This window comes from Panthera uncia, chromosome B4, assembly GCF_023721935.1.
Source record: "Panthera uncia isolate 11264 chromosome B4, Puncia_PCG_1.0, whole genome shotgun sequence".
Taxonomy (NCBI): Eukaryota; Metazoa; Chordata; class Mammalia; order Carnivora; family Felidae; genus Panthera; species Panthera uncia.
This window is the reverse complement of record NC_064809.1, coordinates 15055139-15079637: the sequence shown is the minus strand read 5'-3', so window position 1 is coordinate 15079637 and position 24499 is coordinate 15055139. Positions and strand designations below refer to the sequence as shown.

Here is a 24499-nt window from a genome sequence, read left to right as displayed (position 1 = left end):
GCTGCGGATTCTGTGGCTCCCTCTCTCTCTACCCTTCCCCCGCTCACGCTCTGCGTATGTCTCTGTCTCTCAAAAATAAACAAACATGACAAAAATTTAAAAAAAAAAAGAGTGACCCTGTTGGCGCTGCCCGTACCTGCGCTTGGGCTCAGGCGTGGTCTCCTGTAGGTTCCTGGGTCCCTGAGCTGGAGGGCAGGGGTGGTGGTTGGAGCACAAACTCGGTGCGCTGTGTATTCGCGAAGGGACCACTCAGCTCCTTAATAAACTAGTGCCCAGAACAAGGGGCTTAATAGGAAGCCCTTCAGAACGTCCGTCCGTGTTTCTGTGTTCCAAGTCTCTTTTGACACTGATGTGGTAATATCCATCAAGTTCTAGTTCCTTGAATCACTAGCGATTGAAGGGTTATATGAAGATTAAGTTGTAATAGGCTTTTATTTATTTATTTATTTTTTCCTTTGCCCGACAGAGTGTTAATTTTCTGCGGTAGTTTGTTTGCGTGTTTGTTCTTCAAGCTCAAATTGGCCAATTTTCAATTCTCTCTTAATTTCATCCCTAGAAACTCAGGTTGCAGCGTTGAATCTGCAAACCGACAACTCCGTGAAAGCACCCGACCCAGCGCCGTGGCGGGCGCAGCGGTCCCACAAGTCTCCACCCTGCTTCACGGACTTTCTTGGGTAGCGCTTCCCTCACACCATCCAAGGAGAGCTCTCAGTCAAGAGTCCTGAACTTTGAGCCTTAGACGTGCCCATTTTTGTCTATAGATTCAGACTCCTCTCAGGGGGCCGAGCGTGCCCCCTCTCTGTCCTCACACTGCCACAGAACTCGTACCTTGTACATCTCTTCGCATTAGTGACTTCCATCCCGGTTGTACCCGCATGTGTGTGGGCATGAACCCTGCCCAGCCTTGCTTTATAAACGGCCTTTTCCACTAAATCCAGATATCCAGAACAGTCCTTGGCCCAACTAAGAAACTCTTGGAGCATTTTCCAGAATCCTACCCTCTGCTTTTGATACAGTCCCAAACGGTTCCTGTCTTTGGCATGCCGCGCTGATGGCCTGGTTCTGACATCTCTGAGCGTCACTAAAAGCACAGTTCCCTTCAGAGAAAAAGAAACCTTGGAAACAGTAGGGCTGTGCTGTTTCCTGCTCTTTCCATTATGTAACTTGGAGAAATTTACTAACCTCATGTCATTGTCAGCCTCGAATCTGTTAAAGAGTATCTGTACAAAAAATAAAATGTGTACAGAAACCGTGTTGTCTAAGGGAGTGACTTTCACCATAGCCGGGTAGCACCTCTGTTGTTACAGGTTTAATATTTTTCCTTAAATCCGTTCTCATTCTTAAATTTATTTTTAAATGAAACGGTTTAGCCGTACTCTAGATGATAAGTTGGCATCACTTACAATTAATAAACATACATAGTAATTAAGGCTAGAATCTCCATACATAATCATCTCACAGAACACCCTTGGGAGACATTGCTTGGGGGGAGATGTTCCGTCCTCGGGGGCTGAGTGGGGTTCGGGAAACAGACCCACTTCTTCCGGGCTTTAATATTCAGTAAGGGCCTCTGGTTTCATTTGACTTGTAAGTTTTGTTTACACCAGGATTTTTCAACCTCAGCTATTGACTTTGGGGCTGGATAATTTTTTGTTCTTGGAGACTGTTCTGTGCATTATAGGATGTTGGGCAGCATCCCTGGCCAGCCACACACACCACACCCCCACTAGATGGGAGATGCCAGCCACACACCCCCCGGGTGCAACAACCAAACATGTTTCTACACTGCCAAAAAGAGCCCTGGTGGAGGGCAAAATTGAGCCTGGTTGAGTAGCACTGTGTTATATATGAGTCATGTTGTTGTTGTCTTAAATTGTCGGTTTGCTAGGTATGTATATTTAAAATATACTGTACTTTTTTGGGGCGCCTGGGTGGCTCAGTCGGTTGAGCATCCAACTTCAGCCCAGGTCATGATCTCACAGTTTGTGGGTTCGAGCCCCGTACCGGGCTCTGTGCTGACAGCTCAGAGCCTGGAGCCTGCTTCAGATTCTGTGTCTCCCTCTCTCTCTGCCCCTCCCTAGCTCGCTCTCGTGCTCTCTCTCACTCTCTCTCGCTCTCTATATATATATACGTATATGTGTATATATCAAAAATAAATTTTAAAAAATAAAATATAAAATATACTGTACTTTTTGTGACCACATTTTAGTTTTTTTGTGACTGTGCCCATAATTTCCCTACCCCCAAAATGGAAGTGGCCCTGGCCTCTCCTGATACCTGCTCAGGAAGCACCTGGTCCCTTCCCTGTAAGAGCAGGTTGGATCTCCCTGACCCCCCTCGTGTGTTTCTGACCTAGATGCAGACGGGCTCATTGTGAGAAATGATTTCATTTGTTACCACCAGTAGTAAACACCAGTGGAGGCCTGTGTCTTTGCGAGATACTTACTGTTTTAAATGTATTCTCTTGAATGATGCTGGTTAATATCATTTATTCCTATTTTTTGTTTTGTTTTGTTTTGTTTGTTTGTTTTCACTGAGAAAATTGAAGCTTGGCTGGGTTACATGATTTGCCCAAAGCCACACTACTAAAGATGCAATTCTGTTAAAAACAATATTGGAAGCAGTCTGTCCCCAAAACAAAGAAATGTTTGCTTCAGTTATGACATACAGTATGGATTCACGGGTGGCCTGCCAATAATTGTGTTTATGATGTGGCAAATACTAATGCAGTAACATCTATTTAAGATTATTCGATCTAAGGGCACCTGTCTGCCTCAGCTGGCAGAGCACGTGCCTCCTTATCTTAGGGTTATGAGTTCGAGTCCCATGTGGCGTGTAGAAATTATCCAAAAAATCTTCAAAAAAAATTAGACACCTAACTATAATATAAGCCATGATGATTACTATTAAAACATATATACTCTGGAAGAAAACTTAAAAAATATTCACAAAAAAAATGCTAGTAGAATTTATGTTTAAGTGAGAGACTTCTGGCTGTTTTCTTTTCAACCTGTTCTGAATTCCTTTTTTTTTTTTTTTTTTTTTTAATGTTTATTTTTGAGAGAGAGAGAGAAAGAAAAAATGAGTCTGGGAGGGGCAGAGAGAGAGGAAGACACAGAATCCGAAGCAGGCTCCAGGCTCTGAGCTGTCAGCACGGAGCCCTATGCGCGGCCCGAACCCATGAACCATGAGATCATGACCTGAGCCAAAGTCAGACGCTTAACCGACTGAGCCACCCAGGCACCCAACCCTGTTCTGATTTTCTAAATGGGTTGTAATATATTCTATTTGTTTTAAAAGTGAAATTTGTAAGTTAAAAATGAAGGAAGATACAGTTTAGATTCCTGTCACAGTTACTTTTTCTCTACAATTCCAGCCAAGAAACATCCATATTCTGCACATTACAGATAAATGTACGTGTGTCCTGGGGTCTGGGGTCAGCAGTCTTTCAGAGCTGATTTGCTGTCCCTTGGGGCAGACAGCTGAAGGAAGCTACTTTTTTGTTGAAGGAAGCATGCAGGCTCCTTCCTTGGGGTACACAGCCAAAATACGTCCTGATGGGAAGCAGGCGGTGGGGCCGCTCCCTCTGTTGTGACTGGTTTTTAATATGAATGCCTCTGGGATGAGATTCGGCCTTACCTGTAAAAAGAAAGGGTGAGGAACTTGCCGCATGCCTAGATCAGTTCACTTTTTGTGACAGCGGCCATTCATGTTGCTGTCACAGAAGGGTAATTCATTATGGACCATGTCACCATCAACTTTTTCACTAGTGAAGACTTGTAACTGGACCAAATTGACGAGACTGGAGTAGAAACATGACTGGTACTGCTACATAAGCCACGGTGATAGTTGTTTGCCGGCAGAATGTATAGAACATTTTTTATTATTTTTTTCAAAAAAAAAATGTTTAACAGTTATTGGCTCGGAGCCACAGAGAGACAGAGCATGAGCAGGAGAAGGGCAGAGAAGGAGGGAGACGCAGAATTGGAAGCAGGCTCCAGGCTCTGAGCTGTCAGCACAGAGCCCGATGGGGGGCTGGAACCCACGAACCGCAAGATCATGACCTGAGCTGAAGTTGGACGCTTAACCGACCGAGCCACCCAGGCACCCCTAGAACATTTTTTAAATGACAGGACTGTTAACTCACGTATTTACTTAAGCATCCTTCCATCTATGCGTTCCCATTCACTTTTAATTTCTTAGTATTTGACAACAAATACATGTACTTTGGGCCATTTGGATAGTAGTTATTCCCTTAATGTTCAAGGGGAACCATATTAAGGTGCTGAGTACCTGACATTAGGTCCTCATAACTAACCCTATTAGGTGGCACAGAGAATGCCTCTTTCATGTACAAAATGAGCCTCAGACAGGTTCTGTTTGCCAATAGATTCCTTAATGATTCTTCTTGAACGTGGGGTAAATCTGTACCATTGTAAGCAAGCTTTCTTTTTAGCTTCTGCCTATAGTTATACTTGTCAAATGCTAGCTGTTTCCTAATTTATATCTGCTAAAATTTTCTGATGCTTTTGCTTGTTTACTGTTTCCATGTGTTACACCTAATGTGAAATTGAGATTTTGGTTAATTAACTACTCAGCACGATTATTTCCCTTAAGTAGAGGGGAACTTCGTGTACCAATTTTGTCCTTCTTGTTCGTTATGTTAGAGTCCATATGGCTCACCTCACCTTTAAAGAAATTAGCCTCCTTACCCTTCTCTTGAACTCTTATTTTGTGGCCTTGATTCTATGCCCACCCTGCCCACAACCACAAAATTCCCAAGGAGTACCACCTGGCACAGGATTGTTGGATACTGGTTTGCAGTACACGTTATCTTCATATGAGTGAATAGATAGCCTTCTGCATTCACCAGAAGCACTGTATCATGTCTGGGGGAAGTTTTTTTTAATGTTTCTAAAGAGCTGTAGACATTTTAATAAAAGCTTCTCCTCAGCTTTTGTCTGCTGTGTATCCGGAGAAAAGTACAGTAAAAGAGAATATGGCATTACTGTAGCCTGCCTGTCTGAATCCATTTCAATTCATTGAGCTAGATTTCTCTGAAAAGGGAACATCCCTAGCCAAGTCTGCCCTAAAAAGATATCCAGGGTGGCAAACCCAGAACTTTGGTGTCTGCAGGTGCCATTTTTTTTATTCTTAATATTTTAAATTAAATTGCCTGGCACCATGGCAAACACGATCAAACCTGATGGCCACAGGAAAAGTGGAGATGCCCAGTATTAGCTGGGGATGGACGGAAGCCTCAGACTCAGTAAGAGTGGTGAAACCTGCAAGTGTTCGTGGCCAGAGGTCCAGCCCACCTGGTCTCCAAGCCATTATGCTGGGGACCTCTGAGGTATGGCGATGACGTGGTCCCTCTGAGGACTCCCAGCCTACCCGTAAGCACGTCCAAGAGCACGAAGCACAGAGGCATATGGAAATTCCACTCTCGAGCTTAATATACACCATGCAAAATGAATTTTTCATACTGGGCTTTTAAGAAATGGAAAACCTCCAGCTTTCCCTCACTGGTGTGCCTTTTGGAGTTAGTGCCCTTTAAAGCAGCCGGAGGGGGGAATGACTGTAATGTAAGCAGAGTGGTGTTTGCAAGTGAGGGCTACATGAAAGGCGATGATGATTTGGGAAACATTATTCTGGGTGTGGAATTGAACAAAGAGTCATTACCGAAGGAAAAACTACCCAGAAACACTTTAATAGTCTCTCGGATTTGGGTCCAAAGAACCATACTGTGAATTGAGTGGAAGATAAATAGAGAGGAAAATAGCAAATTAAGGGGACAAATAACCAGGGAGGGGCGGGTGCCCGCTGGCATTGGCAAGGAGAACATATAACCAGCGTCTGATGCATTTCCTTGAGAATCCGTGTGTTTGCAAATTGCTTCGTTGCATCTTAGCAGAATGTAATCTGAGTAACGAAGAGCTGACTAGCGAACATAGTTGGATGAATTCCCTCAGTACTCCTGAAATATAACAGAGCAAGGAATAGTATAATGAAAAATAACAGAGAGAGTAGCTAGGGGCTTAACTTATGATCAGTGTTCATTACAACAAATGACACTTTCACTGCAGAGTTACCATAAAGATTATTGACTCTTACGTAATGTGGTTCCCATCTGAATAGATCTGAGAATAGCTTAGCCTGTGAATGGGAGAGCTGAAGCAAGAGGAGGACCACAATGTGCTCAATGCCCTTATTCATTTTTTTCACTTAGTCCTGGGAAGCCGCCCATTCAGGACCCCGGACAGAGCAAAAGCCCGTGAACCTTCTTGCAGGAAGATTCGCCATGATTCTCTTCTCTTTGACTAGCATGGCCCTGTGTAATATTCAATGAAGACCAGGGTCAGAAAGTGACCAGGCTTGTTAGCCATTTTATATTGAAGGTCCTCACCTGATTTTCTCTGCCATTTGCCTTTTTCCTCAAGCACACATGTGACATTTTAAAAAACCATCTCTTTGGGACAAGACTGTGTTTTGCATGAAACTTGTAGCACACAACCCCGTTTTTCAGCTCTGGCTTTCAACCAAGCTTACAATGGGCAATCCCAATTCAGGGCACAGTGTGCGTAACAGCCTTGGTTTACTGAGCACCTGTGTGGTACCTGCTAAACACTCTGGTTTCATCCTCCTAGTGACCCTATGAGGTATGTACTATGAGTGTCATTCCCACTTCCCAGATGGCACAGCATGTTCAGAGAGGTTAGGTAAGTTGGCCAAGGTTACCCAGCTGCCAGTTGTTATAGATGAACTTCAAAACCAGGACTAACGTCTGCCAGGTGTTTTAACTTCCTCACAGATGCTGAGCACAGAGAGAGCTACCCTTTCTCTTGCTTTCTCTCGCTCTCCTGTGTGCACTCTCTTGGACTCTCTTGGGCTCTTTGTCACTCACTTTCTCTATTTCTGGAAAAGCTGGCTGGATTTTGAAATCAGACACATCGGGACTTGGGCCCTTCCTTTTTCATTTGCTAGAAATCCTGAAAAACTGACCTAACCTCTCTTAAGAGTAGTTGTAATGAAAAAAATAGTTCATGCTTAATGGGTGGCGAGACACGGTGATAAGCTTTTTGCATGATTGCTTCATTCATTCCTCACAATTGTAGGCAGTGTAGGTCTGATTAAAATTCCTATTTTATAGATTGAAGAACTGGGCTTAGAATAGTCCAAGCTACACAGCCACTAATTCTGTCTGGAACTTTTATATCTAGCCAGTATTACACTGTTCACTGTGGGCAGTTTCAAAGTGCCCCCATAAGAGACGGTCACCATCAGTGTTAGCCAAAGACAATGATGACAGGCCCCAGTAATATGGGAGACATGAGCAGGGCAAGGGAGCCCAAAGAGGCTAGTGGGTAAGGGGACTGTATTGTTGGGTGGAGAGAAGCCAAGTGGCGTTTGGGAACAAGTCAACAATTGTCAAAAGAACGACAAAGGCATGTCTGGGAGCTCCATAGTAGACAAGTCTTTGGCTCTCACCCTTCCTTTAGGTTTCAATTTCTTATTTCTGAGTTCCATAGAAAAAAATATCCTGGTGAGGAATGGAGAATTTAAAACTACTGTCAGCCATGGGAGAGCCAGTACATTGAACATTTGTCCCCAGTCTGTTGTAAGCACAGCCATGACTCGGATGCCGTGCCTCGTGGACATCTGCAGTGAGCTTCTGTAGACCCACCCTCCAGACTCCCTGGCCCAGAGATCAGAGACGGACATGGAGACTGAGCCAGAGTCTAGACTTGGTATTTGCCACTTCACAAGAAGCAGCTGAGTGAGGAAGCCTGGCTTGCTTGGGAAATGGCAAAACTCATGAGTCCACATGACCTACACCTGCTTCTTTTTGAGCCCCTGCTACTGAAGGCCTTGTGGAAAGTGCAGCCTGGTCAGCTGTGAGCTCAGGACCTGTGGCTCCTAAAACCGTTTTTATGTGTTGTTGCTTTTGGGAAAGAGAAGGCCCAACTATGCTTTTCTCCAGCCAAGTAGTTTCATGGGCTTTAGGACTTACTTGTATTGGCCTGAAGACTTTTCCAGGCTCATACTCGGAACTGTTGTAAGCAATTAAAAACAGGGAAGAACCTACTAGCTAAGTGGGATTACTTTTTTAAAAAGTACTGTGTGTGTGTGTGTGTGTGTGTGTGTCCATCCTTCCTTTTGCTGAAGTGCAAAAACTAACCAAGCACCAAGAAAGAGTCCCATCAGCTTTCAGAATGCCTTTCATCTAGTACAAGAAAGGCTTGACCCCACCATATTCACATGGTCTCTCTCTGTTGTGCAGCATGTGACCACAAACAGCATGCAGCTCTTGAGCTCTTGAATTGTTAACCTGTCTGATTAGGATGTGCTTTGAAATCCTCACCAGGTTTCAAAGACACTTAGGGAAAAAAAAAAAAAAAAATCATTAAACTTATATGATAGATTTGCTAAGTCTTTTGTCTGTAAATTAAGGATAAAATAGGTCATTAATCACATTTATATTGATTACATGTTGAAATGATCATATTTTAGATATATTGGGTTAAAAAGTATATCAAAGTTGATTTCATTTGTTTACTTTTTTTAATGTGGCTGCTAGAAAAGTGAAAGTTATCTGTATGGATTTTATATTTCGGACAGAGCTAGTCTATAGATATATGAAAGTATAGAGTACGTGTCTACAAATTAGAAGTACTAATATGTGTTTTAAAAATAAGATTTTAAAAATAACTTTCTGAAATATTGATGAGGGGAATCACTAGGTATTCAGTATAGTAAGTACTGACTAAAAGGGGCTTTTGCCATTCTGGAGGAAATATATTGGACAGAAATTTTTTTTTTTTTTTTTTTTTTTTTTTTTTTTTGAGATAATGCACAAGTGGGGAGGGGCAGAGAGAGAGAGAATCCCAAGTAGGCTCCACACCGTTAGCTCAGAGCCCCACGCCGGGCTCGATCTTATGAACCATGAGATCATGACCTGAGCCTAATGCAGGAGTCAGATGCTTAACCAACTGAGCCACCCAGGTGTCCTGAGCAGACATCTTGAATAGCTATTGAATAGCAGGTATTCAGGGGTATTTTTCCCTGAGAACATAGGTCAGTTTGATTCAGTTGTTGCAGACAGTTTGTCAGTATTTGAAATAACTCATGTGCCCCCCTTCCTTCGTCATTTTTTGCCCAAGTGTCATCCTGTTGGCCACATCATGGCCACAACCACTGGATATCCTGGAAAGCATAAGAAAAGAGCAGCCCTGGGCGGTATTCCACAGATACCCTGGTCCTCTGGCATCTCCACCTCCTGCTTTGACTTTCACCATCTGTATTTAGAATGCTCTCACACCTTCCAGGAGTGTTTTGTGGGTGAGATTCCTAGATGAAACACTTGAGGTTCTTGGATGAGGTCTGTTGTGACAAGCGTGAGCTCTCCCCTCCCCGCCCACGGCCACAGTTTTGCTCTGAGTCTACAAGGCCTGTCGAGGGCATCAAACAACTAAAACCTGAGCCCCAAAACAGAGTCCTCTCCTCCTCTTGATAGGTTCCTGGGGTCCCCACTCAGATTTATTGCTAGTGCATGGATGGATCCTTGATATAATTTTTAACATCAAGCACAAACCACAGACGTCTTCATTTTTAACCTTTTTGCCCTTGAAGACCATAAATTTCTTCGAGACTCTTAAAAATCTGATTTACAAAATCTAGGAGGAAATGGATGACACACACTAAGTCTGATGAATACATCAGGGCTAAAAGTATTTTTTAAATGTTCCATTCCTTTTGGGAGTAGGTTTTCTCCACAAAACTCAGAAACATGAAAGTGTAACCAAAGAAGGGTGGGACCTACAGGCTTGTCTCCTGTCGAGCTCCCATACGTGTCTTCTCCGTTATTCTTTTGACAGTTGTTGGCTTGTTCCCAAATACCACTTTGTCTCTCAGCCACCAAAAGCTGGTCTCCTCCCCTCCTGCTAGTCTTTCCTTATTCATGGCCAGTGATTCAAACATTGGTATCAGGAATGGATGAAAAGTACAGTTCAACCTGATAGGCCATGTTGCAAGGGTGGGGTCTGCCGCTTTAGAGAGAGCTCAGCTTATCTGAGGCTTTCTGCTTCACCAGGGAAGCAGGCTGGGGCATTTGGGCAGCATTTACTGGTCTGTACCTGCCACTTCCTGAAATCCCTCCGGTGAGAGCCTCATGGATAAAGCGCTGTGTGCATAAGTCCACCTGTACGTAGATGGATGCTTTCTGGTTTTTATTTTTTCGTTTTCATCTTTTCATTTTTTATTTTAATGTCTTGGCTTTATCTGGGAGCAGAACATGAGTCACCTCACAGAAAATCCACGCACAGAAAGTAGGGGCAAGTAATACAGTGTGGTCTACAGACCGCAAGCATCATGCCTTAATCTGAGCAGAACATAAAAGGAACCTCAGAGATGTGAGCCCTGTAAGGTTTCATTTAACATAATTTTGCTTAAGGGTTAGACAAGTTAATAAAAGCAAAGTGCTTATGCAAGCTTCATGTGTAAAGTCGGCAAGTTCCATTCAGATGTCCAACGCTGAGGGGCTTGAAGCCGTGGCCTGGACAGTTCAAGTTGGACAGGGGTTGAGGTACCGTCAGGCTGTGTTCAGTCATTGCGTGAGGGGTGTGGCAGCATCCAGGCTGGACAGTTACTGCCCCTATTTAGGTCCAAACACCCCATCTTCCATCTGGGGAAACAGATTACCCAGATAACAAGATTAATTCCAAAGACTTGTGAATCTAGTTCAGAGTTCTTTGCCCTGCATCTGCAACCTATAGGCTTGTACTTAAATTTGAAGAGATGGCTAGCTTTCTGTGGGCTTGGCCATGAGTCCCCTGCCATGGCCAAATCACCAAGCCAGCTGGACAGAGAGAAACTGAGGAAGGAACAGTCTCAGGAACAGAGAGTCCAAATTGTTAAGGGCGGGGGGGGGGGGGGGGGAATAATAACCTCTCAATCTGCTTTTACCGTTTTTCCTTGTCTGAAAGATGGAAAAAAGAAAAAGCAAAGCTTCTGTTTAGACACTAGTGTTCCTAGTCCTGTGCCATTAGTTCCTCATTTGTCGTATCACTTATATTTGGAGTCACCTGGCTTCTGTCATTCATGTGATACTGCTTAAAGCTTACGCGAGCTGCTAGATGGAAAATGCCACAGAAGCCTGTTAAAGAAATGCTAACGTACAGTAAGTGCTAGATGGGTGTTGCTATTGTGCTCACTCACTAGCTTAATCACGTGAGAGGTCGTGAACAACCCTGAGCCATCCGTGAAGGACCCACGTGTGGCCACAAAGACTCTTACCTTTCCATGACCAGAAAAATTTATTCCGATTTTTAATTTTTCCAAAGGAAACACAGGGGGGGACCCCACTGGTTTCATCATTTTCATTTCAGCTTAATTCTTTTTTAGAAAGTTACTATCTTCAGTGAGTTCTTACTAGTATCAGATAGGATTAGTATTCCATAAAAGTCCACCGTGCTTTAAAGGAATTTTTGGCAGACCCTGGCCACAGGGCTATGGGAGAGAGTATCCACGAGAGGATGGCAGACCGGGGTCCCAAGAGGCCTCGCAGAATTGTGCGGTGATGCGCTTACTGAACTCGCAGCCGCACTGTCAGCCTTCCAGCCTCGGAAATGCTGCAGAAACCCAGGAAAACACATAGGAAACTGGTGTACAAGCCAAGATTCCTTAACAGAGGGTAGCTGCTTCCAAAGGCCAGAACACTTGCCTCGGTCTGCATAGCACATATTCTTTCAGTAGTCAGCTCTCAGTGGGAAGCTGATGTGTACTCAGCCCGAGGAGCATGGAACGGAGGACATGGGGAAACGTACGCGTTGGCTAAGATGCTCTTTCAGTCCGCCATTAAGTACGTATTAGGTGACTAGTGGCCGGTGGGCCCTAGAGAAGCAAAATGATTAAGACAGTCCCTGTTTCAGAGGCACTAATAATCCAGTTGGGAGGAAGCCCACGTGGATACTTCGAGTATACCCTAGGAAGTGCCGTGATGTATGCTTTTATTCGCTCCGTCACCAAGTGTTCATTTCATGCCCGTGGCGTACCAGTCACACGGGATACCAAACAAGACAGAAGGGTTCCTACTCTCCCACAGTTAACCTTCTGCTAAGGGAGGCTGGGAAGAACAAACAATCAGATAAATAAAATAATTATATGGCGACTCTTGATATGAAGGAAAAGAATGTGATGGATATCGTGGGCAAAAGGACCTCCCCCAGGATTTCGCATTTGGAGAAAGGTGAGACCGATGGGACCGATGAGGTGAGACCGATGTGTCCTTCAGGACTCAGCGTCCCTTTGATTGCAAGAAACACAAAACTAAGAGGAGTGGCGATTATTTGGTCATTTTCTACTAAAAATAATCAGCGATAACGGTAAACTTCAGGCCCGGCGTGGTGCGAGGGCTCGATGTCGTCAGACCCACGTCTCTCCGTCTTCCAGTTCTGCTTTGTCTGGGCTGCTTTCTCTCCCAGGAATGCTCTCTTCACGAGATGTCAGCAGGTCTGACAGTAGCTCTGGGCTCCTAACTGAAATAAATAGAAAACAAAGGACTTTTCCCCATGGCAGTTTGAGGGAAAACCTTAAGTCTTTCTCCAGTTGGCTTAAATTAGCCATAGGCTCATGTATGAATAGTCACTGTCCCCCAGAAAAAGGGAAAGGTTTCAGACTGAGTCATGTTTTTATTTTTAAAGTTTATTCATTTATCTGGAGAGAGAGAGAGAAAGCATGAGCGGGAGAGGGTCCGAGAGAGAGGAGAGAGTGAGAATCCGTGAGCCCAACGCGAGGCTTGAACCCACAGACCACGAGATCATGACCTGAGCCGAAGTCATATGCTTAACCGACTGAGCCATCTAGGCGCCCTGTGACTGAGTTGTGTTTTGACACTAAAACTGAGGCAGCATAGCTATTCACCTCAGAGGCATTTAATCTCTCTGGGCATCTATACCCTCATCTGTAAAACGGGGATGGTGATAGTGCCTGTCCCCGGGACACCAGGAGAAGAATATTCCAGGTAAATAGCAAGTACAAACCTCAGAAGTGGGCAGGGTTTGCCCACATGCTGGGGGTTGGGAATGTGGGAGGGTAGAAGTGGAAGAGGGGAGAGAGCTGACAGGTGTGGCTCAGAGTGTGAAGGGTGGGGGCAGCTCCGTGTTTGTTTTCGCTGCTTCCTCTTAGAGACAGCCCTGGCCGGGCATGCCCAGAACTCCCCTTTCTCCAGAAGGCGCCTCAGATGCCCACTGTGAGCATTTATCCCGTTGTTTGTATCGCTGACCAAAACCAACACTTCTGAGGGACAGATTCTCCCTCCAGCTTTGTTAATACCATCAGTCAGTTTACTGTCTACGCTCATTGGAGTTGAGCTGGTGATATTCAGAATGATTTTTCCCGTTAATGCTTTGATTCATTTTGTGTCCATGTTATCATCGAACACCTAGCTGGACAGTCTTTTTTACCTTTAAATTCAGGATTTTGCTTGGTGCCTCACTCTTGCCCTAACTGATGTGATCTCTCCAGTCAGGTCTGTTTGGCAGGTCATGAATTCTAAAGGAAATTATATAGGGGCTTCTGGATGGCTCAGTAGGTCAAGCACCCAACTTCAGCTCAGGTCATGATCTGGTTCGTGAGTTCAAGCCCCACTTCGGGTAAACTCAAGCCCCACTCCAGGCTCCACACATGCTTACCCTCGCTCCTGCCTCTCTCTCTGCACCTTGTGAGATTCTCTCTGCTCCTTGCTCACTCTCGCTCTCTCTCTCTCTCAAAAATAAATGAGTAAATAAATCAAAATTTTAAAAATAAGTTATATAATCTCAACACATAATTCACGGTTATGTAGTATTAATATCCAGCTGTCCGCATTAAGGGATCCATTATATAATTATTATTTAGCTTTTGAGAGTCAGATTCCATTTAGTTAATTTTTATAGTAGTGTTTTTTAAGTGTAATTTTTGAAGAGGGTGAATTGCACATATGAAAATAATTTTTCCTTTGTGTTTATGGTGAAGTCTGTACATATGTGTGTGTATTACAGACACACACATATGTGGTTGGATGTCTCTTTTTTAATCTCTACAAGTGATAAGTATGAAATCAAAAAATAATTCTCTCCATAAAAAATATGCAGTCCAGGTATGAAGTCTATTAAGGAAGCTTGTTTGGGAAACTTACAAATGCCCTTAGACTTGTTTCCTCTTGCTTTTTAGTTTATTCTGGAAATTGCATCATTTAGCACTTCACAGTTTAATTTAAAAGGATTACCTATTTTCTTAAATGCTTAAGCAGGGAAGCAAGTTGGAATTATTGATTTTGCTCTGCATGTATTCCGTGAAAGCTGGATTTGCTCCTTCCCCAGGGAACATACCCCCTGAACTGCATGCTTGCTCGTGACAGCTCGGACCTCTGATACATAACCAAAGACCTTGCCTAATATCCTTGCAACTGCTCGGGGAATTTTTATTAAGTAAAAGCATCATTAGAGTAGACAGGATGATGAAGTTTAATGAGCATCTTTTGTGCATGAGACTGTTAGCTTTGCTCTGCCAGAATCCTCATTTCTCCCCTCCAGTGGGGCAGAGAGTAAGTCTAGAATGTATAGGGTGTTTTAAAACCCGGTTTATATTTTATATTGTCATATAGCTTAATCTGTATCTTAGGCCATCTGCAAATTCCTTTTGGCTATTTCTGTGGATTTCAAATGCATGTTTATACTTTCCTTTACACTGGGTGTTGGGGAACGGAGGGCGGTGAGGGTTGTAATGGAGAAAAACGTGAAAGACACATACTGCCATTAGCGACCTGCATGGAACCATCTCTTGGAGGCTTGATCTCAAAAAATCATTGCCTTTTGAATTAATGAGATTTCTCCCGGGAATATGGTTAACTATTAATTTTTTTTCTTCTTTAAGACTCAGCAGTTTCTGTGCTAAAGGTTCTGTCACCAGCCCCTCATAGCTGCTAGATAGGATAAATAAAGATACTGCAAACGCTTGTTAATAATCTAGGCTTCACACTTTGTCCACAGATTTATTTGTAGACATGTTAAATTTAGCAACCTACCATAAGATTACAGATTATAAACAGAATTATTTCTCTCTATTATTGTCACTGGCCATATAACTTGGATTCTCAAGTTGGTTCTTTTCTTGGTCTGTATAAGGACTTTCCATGGAAACACCCAAAACAACAGGAGGGAGGCATATGACACGAGCAAATGACTTAAGAACAGCATATTGTACCTCTCGTATACCTGGCATTCGGAAACACAATATTTACATAGCACACAACATGCTTCTACCAGTGCCTTGAGTATACAGAATACAAAAGAAGTGAACTCTTCAGTCCCCACCCTCAAGAAAATGGCAGGCTTATTGAGAAGACAGATCTAGGAAATGCAAAAAAAAGATGGAAAACAAGATAACATAGTGCATTAAGGATTCGAACTTTGGCGTAGTTGCCTGGGTTTGATCCGGGTCTAAACTTGGTGAGCCTCAGTTTCCTCCTTTGAAAAACGGAGATAAGAAACGCCCCTTCTTCCCTGGATTGTCGTGGCAGCGAACGCTGAATGGCTGGTAGCCGTAACTGTAACGTGTCGTTATCACGGCACTCTGCTGGTAGTTCAAACCAACAAGCCAAGAGCAGGAACCTGTGTATCATCAAGGACTTAATGGTGCAATCCTGATAACTCGCATAGTGTTTTGTGAAGGCAGAAATTGGGGCAGGGGGACGAAAGCTCTGAAAAGCCTAAAACTACGGATGAGATCTAAGTTGCAGAGAAGGACCCAGGCAGGCAGGCATTCCTGATGATACTAACCCAGATCAGCAAGAAACAGACCAAAAGGAATGCTGCCCGGGAGGAAGAGCTAATTCCAGGGCTTGGATCGATTTAGCACCATTTTATTTTTCAAACACACGCATGAGCCCAAGCCGGTCTGACTGCACGTATTCCCATTTTCCAGTTAAGGTAACACACATTCTGGAAAGAGAAAGGACTCTGGGTTACTCAGTTAACAGGTGGCAGAGCTCACCCTTGGTTCCCCTTTACTGTGCTCCCCTCTGCCTTCCTCCAGAACAGCCTTACTGTGCTCCGGTCTGCTGGTGGACAGAGAGACAAGGTTGTCGGAGTTAAGCATCACGTGATACGTTTTGTGGCTGCTTTATAACACATACCAGGTTGGGGATACGACCTGGTGGACAGTGGATGCCATTTTCCATGCGTAAACCAAGGAGAGACTATTCTGCCAGTCGTAGGACACGTTGGAGGAATGAAAGGACCCATTATAATAATCTAATGACCATCTGATAGGGGCCTCTATTCGGGAAGGCGAAAAAGAATAGATAAAATCACACGTTTGTGAAAATAAGAATAAGCACCATAAAGTGACTGATTAATCCATTGAGTTACATAACTGAGCCTTTTGAGAAGCTGTTGAAAGTTGCGTTCTCCTTCTGCTAAAAAAAACACATAGAGCTTTGCTTGGAGTTTTGGATACTTCCCTGGGCCCAGACTCAGAATGCCTGTTGCAGGGGAAGCTTCACTCAAACTTCACTCATGGGATAACCAAAAAAAAAAAAAAGAGAGAGACAGGTGTCAAAACCACTGAAGTGATTTGATCCTGAAGGTCTGGAGACACAGAGGGACAGACCTGTGAAAGTCGGGCTAGGGAACTGTTCCGTGCCCTGGTTGGATTTAATAGTTCAGTGTCCAGGTGGGAATAAGGCACAGCAGGGTTTGAAGACGGTGGTTGGCTCCGTAGGGGGTGGGGACGTGGAGGTGTTTCTAAGAGGTAATCATTGAAGCTGGAAAATTAGATGTCCTTTCTAGGAAAGAAAAAACAAAGATGACAGCAGAAACATAAGGACTTGAAGCAGTGTCAGAAGGAGAGACTAAGAACCAAGATAGTCTATTTGCAGCCAAGGGAGGAAATTTTCAGGAAGGAAAGGGGTGGGCCCACGGTGGTCTTCTGCCGCAACTTGGTGGGACTGAGGGTCTGTGAGAGAGCCTGGGATCCAAAAGAAAGGATAAGACTCGAATGGATCTTTTCCCACGGTGAAAATGCCCATATACATATGGCAAGTTTACATAGCAGTAATTGAAAAGCGTGCATATCACCTGCCCTGATATTAGTTGCAAACTTTATTCTGATTCTGGTGGGCTGGAATTTTTTGCTGCAGTCCCAGACGTCAACGGGCAGGCGTGTTCAGTTGCTTCAAGTGGCCGGCACGCAGGCTGCTTGTAACCAGATGCGTCCGAAGTAATCAGTCAGATGACCCTGGCTCTCCCTGGATTCGTTTCACAAGGATTCCTCCAGGGGTGGTCTTCAGCAGGAATTCAGCCGCTGTTTGGGGCAGGGCCCACCCCCCACCTCCTGCACAGATGAGAACAGAGAGCCCCCGGGGGGCCGATCGGTGCTGGCTTGCTCATCTCCCACAGCCGAGAGCAGCCATGGGAGAGCCTTTGAGATTCTCTTCAGTGACAGAAGCATGCTCATCAGACTCCTGTGCATAATGGAACCTTTCCTGTCACTTTGGATTGTTCTTTGTTGGTTTTTTACACTCCTTTATCATCTCCCAGTTTCCCCCCATAAACCTCAGATGTCAGGGGAGAGAAGAGTTTCTAAGACTCTGTGACATGGGGTCCCCCCACTTTGTGGGTCGAACATTTCGTCCACCTGCAGTGGCTGCACTGTTGGTGACCTTGAGCCAGGCTCCTTTTGTCACCACTGTCAAGCTGGCAGGGCCACGTTCCTGGATCTGCTGTGTGCTCCAAGGCAACTGTGTGCTCAAGTGGAAGGGGCTGGCCAGCTTAGCCTGAGTCTCGGACCTCCTGTGAGAGGTTAAAGGCGGCAGCTGCCATTCTGGAACATCTGCTAAGTACCTGCACAGACCAGACCTTTTCTGTGTCTGATTTAATCTTTCCCCAAGCCCTCCAAGGTAGCTGGGCATTTTCACCCTCATCCTTGCAGATGAGGACTTTTGACTATGGAAAGTAGTCACTTTCCCAAGGTCACACATCATTGAGGGCGAGCAGGGTGCCAGAATGCAGAGGTAAGTGAAGCCCCAGGTCTGTTGTCTGTGGGTCCCCCGGGCAGGGTGCCATGGACTCACGTGGGGCCGGACAGGTGCCACCTGAACCGAGCATGAGGGAGACATGCTGGCTTGGGAAGTGCCTTGTGCCAGGGTCTGAGGGCTGGTGGGGTATTTCCCAAGTGAAGGAGGTAGAACTAGCAGGTGGGGCAAGAGAGAAGCCATCTTCAGGAAGGCTGAGAGGCAGGTGTGTCAGGAGAGGAAGATACAGGGTCAGGAAGACAAAAGCCATCCTGAAGGCTGTGACTGCATTGATTAGTCATGTTGTTTATTTTCTGTCTTTTATGATGTTTTGACATCTTGGAGGTCTTGCTGGCTGGAGAGACATTGCCCTTTCCAGGGCTAGCTTAATTCCTAGAGATAGCGACCAACTTATTTGCTACTTTGCCTTTGATACGCAAACCAACCGATCCAAAGCCAACACCTGACCACCTCCTGTATCAAACTCACACTCCAAACCAGTATTTCCCCTGCCCTAAATCACCCCAGGACCAGGTCCCCTACACCTGGAGACCACCGTGACAGCCTTGAGCCCCTGGGAACTATTCAAACTCTGCAATCCTAAATCCACTCAACCCCGTCCTTTCCTTCCCATGAAACCACCTTGAAGTACTTGGATTCTGCTTCCTGCTTTGTTCCTTCTCCCTCCTAATGGACCCTGGTACTTCCCCTCGTGGTCTTGTGTGGTGTGGCGTGCACCCTCCCCTTGAGAAGCTTCGTTCAAAGGCATTGACCTCTCCACGTCTCACTCGTTCACCTCTAGAAGTTAAATCTGGGTCCATTCAAAACATGGGCCAAGGCATTAGCTTCAGACAACAGAGGGTTCAGGGAGCGTCCAATCCTTCTGTAGTACAGAGAGGACAGTTTTTCCACTTGTTCCCTTTTCTTCTGATAGAAACAGCACCCTTTCCCCTGCCCCCTTTGGGGCATCCTTTGTCCTTTTTGAAACAGTTTTTTAACTTGTCATTCTTTTCAATGAGCTGCTACCCCAGAAGTCTCCCGTTCCTCCTCTGCTGAAGGTAAGCAGACTTCTCACTTCCAGGCTGCCCTGTCAGGCCCAGAGAGGTTCATTTCCTGTATTAGGTCCCTGTTGTGGTAACAAAGTACCATGAATTTGGTGGCTGAAAATAAAACAAATATATCTTCCTATGGTTGTGGAGGTCAGAAGTCTGAAATCAGGGTGTCCTCAGGGTGGCTTCCTTCTGGAGGCTCCAGGGGAGAATGCATTTCCTCGCCTTTCTAGTTTCTAGAAGCTACCTGCATTTCTTGCTGGTAGCCCTTTCCCTCCTCCTTGAAAGCCATCAGTGTACCATGTTCAGATCTCTCTGACTCAGACCTGCCAGCCTCCCTCTTCTAAAGACCCTGGTGATGACACTGAGCCCACCAAGAAAATGCAGGGTAATCTTCCAGCTCTAGATCCTTAATTAACCTTTTCCACAGAGTCCCTTTATGATACAGGTTTCAGGGATCAGAATGTCCCTGTTTTGGGGGGCCGTTATTCTGCCTACCACACTTACACAATGGAAGCCCCATGGCTAATCACTGGTAGAGCCAGGAATGGAACCCCAGACCTAGGACCCTAAAATGCTGGTCATTACCGCTCTGCCCCAGTGATGTCTCCATGTGGGAATGGCCACTTAGTAAATCACCACTCTCCTCTGCCCACTCAGCTGGAGGAATAAGGGATCACCGGGAGGACACGGCATCATCCCGGCTCTGGCAGTGACTCACCGAGGAAGTGGGTGGTGGGTGGTGGGGGGCGGGGATGCATTTAGTTCTGCCTTAGTTGCTTTCTTCAGAGAGGAATAAAATCTTTCTCCTAGAGACACGTGGGTTTGGCACTGATAGAAAATACCATGTCATTTTTTTCAGAGCAAAAAGTCCTAAGGAAGTAATCATTTAATTGTCTTTCTTTAATCCCTCCGACTCTAACTCCACATCAGTCCTGTGTCTCAGGAAGCATCCACTGACCGCTTCTGGTAGACATACCAGGTACTGGGCTTATTTCACTAGTACAGGCTCCTTGCTAGGAAAGCAGCATCGTTTTTTGTTTTGTTTTGTTTTTTGTTTTGTTTTGTTTTGTTTTTACAGATTAAGAAACTGAGGCACAGTGAGGGAATCGGGAGCGGGGGGGGATGCTAATCATTTGCCCAGAGTCAGCAGCTAATAACTTGCAAAAGGAGGATTTCAACGTCAAGTTCAGGAATGCTGTCTCTGACCTGGCCCTCTGTAGGGACTTGCTGTGTCGCCCCAGGAGATCCAGGCACAGTGGTGTCTGAATATAAAAAGGCAGACATTGAAACATTGGAACATTCCGGTTCCTTCCTAACAAGGGGAGCCTTGCTGAGTTCCAAACGGCTTTTGCACCCCCTTCTAAAATGATTTTGCTGGATTACCACCGTCAGGCCCAGCGAAACCCCGACCTCTTCTGGGAACCCTTCTGTGCCCACCTCGGCTCTTACTCATTCAGGATGTGATTGATACCTGGGGCCCTTATCAGATCTTTATTCTCTTTTCCCTCCTCTGACCTCTTATTTGTGTCGCTGTTGCCGGGTTTCCCAGTTCATAAACTATTTCTGCAGATTTTTGTAAGCCTCAAAGTTAAATGCTATCTGTGAGCAAGAACATGCATACTGTTCCCCCTTATGGGGGTAGGGGTTTGCAAACTAGAGGAGAGATCCTTGAGGCTGGAGGGAACCTATGAATGCACAGACCAGAATCAGACCTTTGCCATATGCCGGGTGAGGGGAGCTTGGACAGCAGAGGCCTCCCGGGCACACCCCACACCACACTGCTGTGTTAACGCAAAGAAAGCCGCATCCTGGGATGAGGGGTTAGGCCGGGGCTCTTAGAGGAAAAAGTATGTTTCAGGGCATGTGTTGCTAAAGCTGAGGGATATAATAGATGAGTCTACCGTGGCTGTTTCTTTAACCTGTTTGATGCATGTGGTGGGAGAGATGCTGCAGGACTGAAGGAAGGGGGGGGTCCCCAGATAATAGAGGACAAGCTTGCCATCGCCGAGATGCTTAATTGCTTCCACAGAGCCCCTTTGCCTGTGTAAGTCGGTAGTCACAAGTCCCAGGAACTGGGACAGGGACATCAATGGGGTCGGGGCAGCAACAGCAGGACAGCTGGGCAGAAACTTCCTCTCTGCTGAAACCAGTGGTTCCTTTCCTGGGCTCCAGGACATCTGAATGTCCGTGACATAGACTTCAGGGGCATCCCTGGCCCTTTTTAAAGTGAGGAGCATTGGAGGAGGGCTCATGTGGATTTCAAAAAGATCCATTTTCCCGGAGGACAAGCTGTCCTGGGGAAGGAGGTGTTTCTCCTGTAGGGACACGCTCTCAGGCTGAGCAGGACTGGGCCTCTCCGTGAGAGGAGCAAGAGTCTTTAAAGCTCATTTCTACAGAAGTTGAAAGCGAGCTTGCAGTTTCTTTTTTTTTTTTTTTAATTTTTTTTTCAACATTTTTTATTCATTCCTGGGACAGAGAGAGACAGAGCATGAACGGGGTAGGGGCAGAGAGAGAGGGAGACACAGAATCGGAAACAGGCTCCAGGCTCCGAGCCATCAGCCCAGAGCCTGACGCGGGGCTCGAACTCACGGACCGCGAGATCGTGACCTGGCTGAAGCCGGACGCTTAACCGACTGCGCCACCCAGGCGCCCCGAGCTTGCAGTTTCTAATGTTACCTGTCAGGCATGTGGTTACAACCCCCCCCCCCCCCCCCCCCGTCCACTTCACCTGGAGAACATTCCCAGGACCTGGCTGCACATATGTCCCCCGGCTCATAGGTCCGTGCTGCCAGCTCCAGACCCTGCATTCTGAACTCTTTGGGAGCAGAGACCTATTTTCATGGCCACTGCCGGTGGGACCTGCTCGGAGCACTTCTAGGGAGACATTCGGAAGCCTCTGGAGAAGATAGACCACACTATCACCTGTCAACCCGCCCTAACTGCTCCATCAGTTGGCCAGCTCTGTGTGCTAGGTCCATCCCTTGGCCTGCCAGCCACGCTGTCCACGTCCTCAAGAGCATTGGTAGATGCCACCAGTTTGCCTGGCAGGGTGTGAGCATCAAGAGAGGTGTCGATGCCTTGAGTGGACTTTAGAACGAGGGACACCTTGTACCGGGAGGTCAGTCCTTGTGTCATCCCGTCCCATTCAGTTGGCACAAGACCATCACAACAGGCAGATCAGGCATTGCCTTTCCCCGGAGGAACTGAGACACACGCCAGGCTCTCTCTCGGACACAATTATATCAATAAGGGGGGTTAAGATTGAGCCGTATTTATTTTAGGGTGGCTTTTAATTTTGTTTAATCAGAAGCACTCATAAATTATCGATTAATTATTATCTGCCGTTTGGTTCAATCCTCGCCGCCACAGGCTAGCATCGCTCTGGGATGAATGCCACCCGCTGTAATTGTCGGGTACTTTGTCAACATTTAATCAACGGTACTTATTAACGCGGCATTGATGTGTGGTCGCCGTCCCACTGCCATCAATCACGTGTGAGCAGCCTGAGCAGGCTCGGACACCATTGCTCTCTGTCACATTATCCAGCCCCTGGGCTTTCCGGCCAGGCGTGATGCTCACTTTTCACTAAATGGACACTCTGTCTCTTCAGTTCGACCCAGTTTTTGTCATTGTTGACTTAAACGCTCACAGCCGTTAGAGCTTCATTCCAGAACAGCTGGGCTGAGCATTACTGGTTCTCACAGCCCCAGATCTCTTCTGCCTTTGGTGTTGTCACACTCTGCCCAGTGAACGTGAAATTCCGGGACACTTGTCCAGAATTGACCTCATCATGCCCTGCGCGTGTGTGCGCACGTGTGGAAGAGAATTTCGAATTCCTAAATAAAAGGTATGAGCCGGAGACAGCAGAAGGCATCTTTTAGTCTTCTCTGGCTTCCTGAATATTCCTGGATAATAATAATCTGTTCTCCAAAGCCCTACCAGTAAAAGCTTTTCCTGTGTTAGCAAGGTGGATCTCACGTTTCTTCCTCTCTCTTTTCAGCCTCTACGGCAGACACATGCAGGCGAACCCAGAACCGCCGAAGAAAAATAATGACAAATCGAAAAAGATCAGCCGGAAACCCCTGACAGCCAAGAACAAATAAAGGGTTGGCATGGGCTGGACTTCTCGTTACTCCTCTTCCTTGTTATTACTTCTGTTCCCTGTTACTGTATGTCACCAATAAATACAATGCATGTGTCGCTTTTCCACTCTTTCCTTCTAGCACTTACCACTTCACCTCTTAACATGCTTTTGGTAGGTGGTAGATTTTTATAAGTTCTCAAAATCATTTCCATTTGTTTCCTTACCACTGCCAAAGGCAGGAAACAAAGCTCTAATTCAACTGCAAATTCCAGAGGAGGCACAGACCGCAGCTCCTTGAATAGATGTTCACTAAGGTGCGTGTTCTCAAAAGAAAAATTAAAAAATCATGCGATCACTTAAATGTCACCACTAACACTGTTCGCTCTTCTGTTTATTCACAGAACTCATTACTTTGTTTTGTGAAAAGCTTTCCTTAACCATCAAGGTATTGTGTTAACTTACAAGTAATTTTTAATAAAATCTTGAATTTGTATCACATGGTGCTCCTTGAATAGAGAATGATCTGGGGGTATACACATTTTTGTTTACCTTCTCCCTTCAAACTATGCCGTCCAGATTGTATTGGTTGTAGATGATAAACTCTGAAACTTTGTGGGAAAGAAATACAAAATTACATCAGAGTTGGTGTCTTCTCACATGGATTTGTTAGGTTGGTTAGTTGGGGTGTGTGTGTGTGTGTGTGTGTGTGTGTGTGTGTGTGTGTGTGTTTCCTTTGAAGACTGTTTCTAAATTAGGAAGGAGCAGAAAAACAAATCTCTGGGAGACTCTGCCAAAGGATTTTGGAAAGCAGCATTTCTTAGCTGAAGAAATGGTGACTTCTGCCAGTGGCTGGTAGACAAAAGTTGTGAAACGGAGGGAGAAAAACTCAAGTATGTTTCTCATCACTGCAGAAAATCTCACATCAGAGCATTCTTCCGCGTGGCTTCGATGGTGCCAGCGAGGTTGTGTAAACGGGCACGCTCTCCCCCCACCCCACTTGTGGGGTAGAAACCGCAGCAGCAGGGTCATTAAACAACCGATTGTTTAGCATCTGTGATAGGCAGCTGTGTCTTACCAACAGTCATGTGGATGTAAGTGAAAATAAACCCAGGCACAGGACCCTTGTGCTAACGAGGCCTGCCAACACCAGTGCCTTGGAACAAAAGGAGTGTGAAGGCATAACACTGTCAGACAGATCGGGGCATCTCTACCTCTGTATCCCCTCCCTTCACTTTCACAGCGGAACCCCCAAGACCAGGACTGCCAGGAAGTAGGAAAAGCCAGAATCAAAACACGACAACAGCGAATCCTGAA

The 24499-nt window shown here is 45.6% G+C and overlaps 1 protein-coding gene across 3 annotated transcripts in view; it reads left to right on the top strand.

Annotated features, from left to right (window-relative positions):
- RSU1 (Ras suppressor protein 1) overlaps positions 1-23683 on the top strand; it is a 201964-nt gene extending 178281 nt beyond the window's left edge. For 2 of the 3 annotated variants that reach the window (XM_049626892.1, XM_049626890.1), the window contains one exon: positions 23102-23683. In XM_049626892.1, the coding sequence (XP_049482849.1) occupies positions 23102-23204 (103 nt within the window). In that variant the 3' untranslated portion in view covers positions 23205-23683. Of the gene's footprint in view, positions 1-556; positions 5642-23101 lie in introns of those variants that run through there. The other variant, XM_049626893.1, reaches the window with a different exon arrangement.
- The last annotated feature ends 816 nt before the right edge of the window (positions 23684-24499 follow it).